The sequence below is a fragment of the Sphaeroforma arctica genome (assembly GCF_001186125.1).
Source record: "Sphaeroforma arctica JP610 unplaced genomic scaffold supercont1.542, whole genome shotgun sequence".
NCBI classification, from domain to species: domain Eukaryota; class Ichthyosporea; order Ichthyophonida; genus Sphaeroforma; species Sphaeroforma arctica.
In genome coordinates, this window is record NW_014040016.1 from 16,650 (window position 1) to 20,852 (window position 4,203).

Below are 4,203 nucleotides of genomic sequence, written 5' to 3' on the forward strand. Positions count from 1 at the left end.
ACGTATACTATATACATATACATATATACATATATATATATATATATATGGATGTTTACTTATATATATATATATACGCATATACTCAAAATATGAATGAACCTATCTGTATACATATACACACACACATACACACACATATTTATAAATTTATAAACTTATATATGTATATATATATACGTACATATGTAAATAAAGTGATACATACACGTGTGTATATCCCAAATTTTGAGTATATAATATTCACGTGTCCGCATTAATTTATGGGCGAACAATTCATTGCACGAATTGTGGTTGTTGTTCTTCGTAGGGATGAAGGAATATAATTGAACGGCAGATACGGAATTGATTCGAACGGGCCGCTTTAAAAGGCAGAACACGAAGGTTCATAAGTCCCAGCTTCGCAAGTTACAAGTCACGGGATTACACTACGATTTTTTTACTAAGTATGTCGTTTTAAGGCCTATATTTGAAAAGATAGGCGACCATATATCTCAGTGCCCAGCACATTGATCACAATATGTACTGTAGTCTGTACACAGTACAGATCAAATAAATATATAAAAACTTTTTACAAACCACAGCAGACTCTTAGTCACAGGACACAGTCCATGCTCTAAAGTCTTGACTCCGAGCACTCATATAATTCTTTGTCATCAGAGAAGGCATCGAATTCTTGTCTCCAAGTGTACGGCCAATCAAAAATGGAGTTCGACAACTCTGTTTTTCTAACAAATAATCAATACTTTTCAAAAAATATATCTATCAACTATCCAGTATCCACAAGCCAGTATCCACGCCGAGCATCACACTGGGACTGGGCCCACTGGGGTGACCGGCTATTTACTACCTTACGGACTTAAATACGGCTTTACGTCTTACTGAGGAGAATTTTTAGATCTTTTTATTGCAATCTTTTTATATTTGACCTTGGATCCTATGCTATACGGAATCATAGCTTCTTAGTTCTGAGTTAGTTACACACACGCCAAAAGTAACAAGCCTATAATAATTATGAAGTTTGCAGCGGCCATAGTATCCGCCTTTGTAGGATCCTCCATCGCGGGTAATATTCTCGTGAAGGTGAACTCCTACACTACTTCGAGATGTGACTGTGATGTTGGAACCTTCGAGTGCAACCAGCCCAGTTTAACGTCACCGCAGTGCCAGGGTGGATGTGCAAGTGGAGGTGCCTGGTGCAACCCTTTCCTGCATGTGTGCATCGGAACTAAGCCCTCTGGCAGTTGTCCCGAGGTTAATGACGCTGTCGCGTGCGATTTGTACAACTCAGCTACCGATGTGCTGGAAGACGTTCTCACCGCCGACTTTGACTTCTTTGTCAACATTACGGCCGATAGCGATATACCCAAAGACATCTTCATGAAGATCAGTCCATTCCACGATCACGAGGGTGCACCCGAGGCTCTAGGTCAGCCCTCTGTGCAGTGCTTCTCGTTCGACGATTTCCAGTCATGGCAGATATTTGATGCACCAGCAGTGGATGCACTGGTGAAGCTGACATGCCCTTACGGCTTCTACGGCGGCGATTGTCAGATCGCCTGCGAGCCTACCAGTCCCAACATGTACTGTAACGGTAAAGGTGAACTGAGATGCAACCCCGGATTTGGGGGTGAGGACTGCTCAATAGGGTGCCGTAATTCTACTAATGTCTACTGTGATAGCGCGACTGGGGAAGATATCTGTCGCGAAGGTTTCCATGTTCTGCCAGATTGCTTAGTTGTTTGCAAAGAATCAGAGGCGTACTCCTGTGATATCGATGGAAACAAGGTTTGTCACGCTGGTTTTTTTGGCGATGAGTGTGATAAAGAGTGCACACAGACCGAATCGACCACCTGCGATAAGAATGGTGATTTGCTGTGCAAGGCAAACTACTACACAGAGGATTGCAGCGTGAAGTGCGTCTCTGGCCCATCTCATGTGTGCGATGTCAAGACAGGGCAGAAGGTATGCATGATCGGTTATGTCGCTAACGACGACCTATGTTCTTGTGCGCCCGACAACGTGGGATGTGTAGAGACCGATTTCAGAGACGCAGCCATCACTGAGTTGAGCAACGACTCCATATCATCCGGCGGATCAATGTCCGCCGGGGCAATTGTGGGTATCGTCTTTGGCGTTCTGATTGCGATCGCACTAATATTTGCGCTTGTATGCTGTTGCAAGCGCAAGAGAGAAAAGGCCCAGAAGAAGCAGAAAGCCATGACTCATGCCCCCCCCGTGATGGCACGTGCATAGGTATAACATGTTTCGAAATGCTGGCGATGGTCTACTCGGTTGTAGACTGTTTATACATACCATTTGTACTATATGTCGATTCGCTCCTACCCACCCAACACACATACCCGCAGGTAAATTTGGTCCCGTTACCACTCTGCATATTTGTGATCTTGCTATATATTGACGAGAAATATAGCGAGCTAAGCAGATCCATATTCTAATCGCGCGCCTTTGAATAAAGTAGAGAAAAACATAACGGTCCCTTCGGCTACCGCCGCCACACGAACTGGGATACCATCACACAATTCCCTGGTTTGCTTTAGGAAGTCACGCGAGACGGAATCCTCGTTGTATCTGCGTGTATTGTTGTTGGAAGTGTGAAATTTTAAATGTGAGAAACAGCTGAGAAATACGCGGATGCAGTGCCTTCTATCATGCCCTATATCTATGCTCATTGTTCAGACTAACTACGATGGAGTAGAGCTCCCCATAATAAATCAATATATTCCGTTTAACCGTCACGGGGTGGCTGGCGTTTTGAGACCAAACCAATACAAAATTGATATATAACCTGTCCGAAATTCTGAAAACGATCGGTAACTCAGAAGGGAAGCCTGCACATACAATATACATCGGACTACAAAGTCCGGGCGACTGGCTCTCGAACGCTTGAAACTGCTAGGCTTGATCCAGACATCCATGTGAAACACAGTGCAAGGTCTCAGGGGAAGCTCAAACGGTTCCAGCACCGGCTTATCATTCCGAGCCTTGGTCGTTTTGGTTTGACTATCCCCTTCTTCCTTAATTTCGGCTGAACTACTGACATTAGGCCTAGATGGCTGAGAAGTGATTCCGATCTCTTTCTGTGTTTCCTCTGGTATTATGTCCGACGATACTTCCGATGCATCTATCCCCGATAATGTTGGTGACTCTGTCGACACAGCTGGAGGTACACCTTTGCATTTGTCCAGAGAACTTGTTTGCATATCCACTGGTTTTTTATCTGTACTTCCGCAACTATGAGCGGCGTCATTCGGTTGATCCTTTGCACTCGGATCTAACAAGGCCTTTGCTCTATCGGCAGTTGATATTTCACGCCATCGATCAACATTGTGTTGTCGCACCACAAAACCTAATCGTTTGAGGTACCCATATGTCTGTGAGAATGTGGAAAATGGTTCCCCGATTGTTACTTAAGTCTTGCAATCGGAATCGAGCGTTTGTGAATTCAATATCACCCTAAGCGTTGTAACACTCAAACACAGCTTACACAATCAACAAGAATCATAGTACCTTGTATATTTGTGATGGTACACTCTGCAGCAGTAGAATACGTGCTTGCTCTAAAGACAGAGGTATTTTAGATTCAGCCACAAATATTTCCAGTTCTCGCTTCTCAGCCAGATACATCGCTTCCTCTGGCGTCAACAGTTCCATCCCTCGAGCGTGCAGCGCCATAGGCCCAATGAAGGCCCCGCTTGCGGCGACAACCTCGGCCATTCTCAACTCTTCGTGCCACACGGCGATAGACATGGCTTTGATAGTCTTTGTGCGCACGAATCTTGCGCGAGCAGCCCACTCAGTGGCAAGTATAAGAGGAACTTCACCTTCGTCCGGATCGTCACACCGCAAATCTGCTCCTTTTGCGATACTACTAATGTATTGCAAAGGTTCACTTCCTTTTGCACTCCGCTTGGGCAGCGTCATCAACTGCCGTTTTATACGCCTGTCGAGGAGAGTAGAATACTAAATAAGTGAAGCTAAAGGCCAAGATAAAGTATAATGAAGGTACATAAGCACTCAAGGATCCATGTGACTGATTAAACAGATACAGAAAATTAATCGTGTACTATAAGAACAAGAACCAATAGAAAACATACGTACTTACAGACACATTTACAAACAAAAACACCGATTCAGGCACAAGAACAGAAACAGACACAGACACAGACACACAAATATAAT

The 4,203-nt window shown here is 44.2% G+C and overlaps 2 protein-coding genes across 2 annotated transcripts; one reads left to right on the forward strand and one right to left on the reverse strand.

Moving 5' to 3' along the window:
- Positions 1 to 811: 811 nt before the first annotated feature.
- Positions 812 to 2,747, forward strand: SARC_07103 (hypothetical protein). Its single transcript, XM_014298958.1, has one exon. The coding sequence runs from the start codon at positions 1,015 to 1,017 to the stop codon at positions 2,254 to 2,256; it is 1,242 nt and encodes a 413-aa protein (XP_014154433.1). The 5' UTR covers positions 812 to 1,014; the 3' UTR covers positions 2,257 to 2,747.
- On the reverse strand, positions 836 to 3,945 carry SARC_07104 (hypothetical protein; the record flags this gene model as incomplete). The annotated part of the gene is made up of 3 exons (XM_014298959.1): positions 836 to 2,592; positions 2,863 to 3,395; positions 3,532 to 3,945. The coding sequence occupies 3 exons, from the start codon at positions 3,943 to 3,945 to the stop codon at positions 2,439 to 2,441; spliced, it is 1,101 nt and encodes a 366-aa protein (XP_014154434.1). The 3' UTR covers positions 836 to 2,438.
- Positions 3,946 to 4,203: the final 258 nt, after the last annotated feature.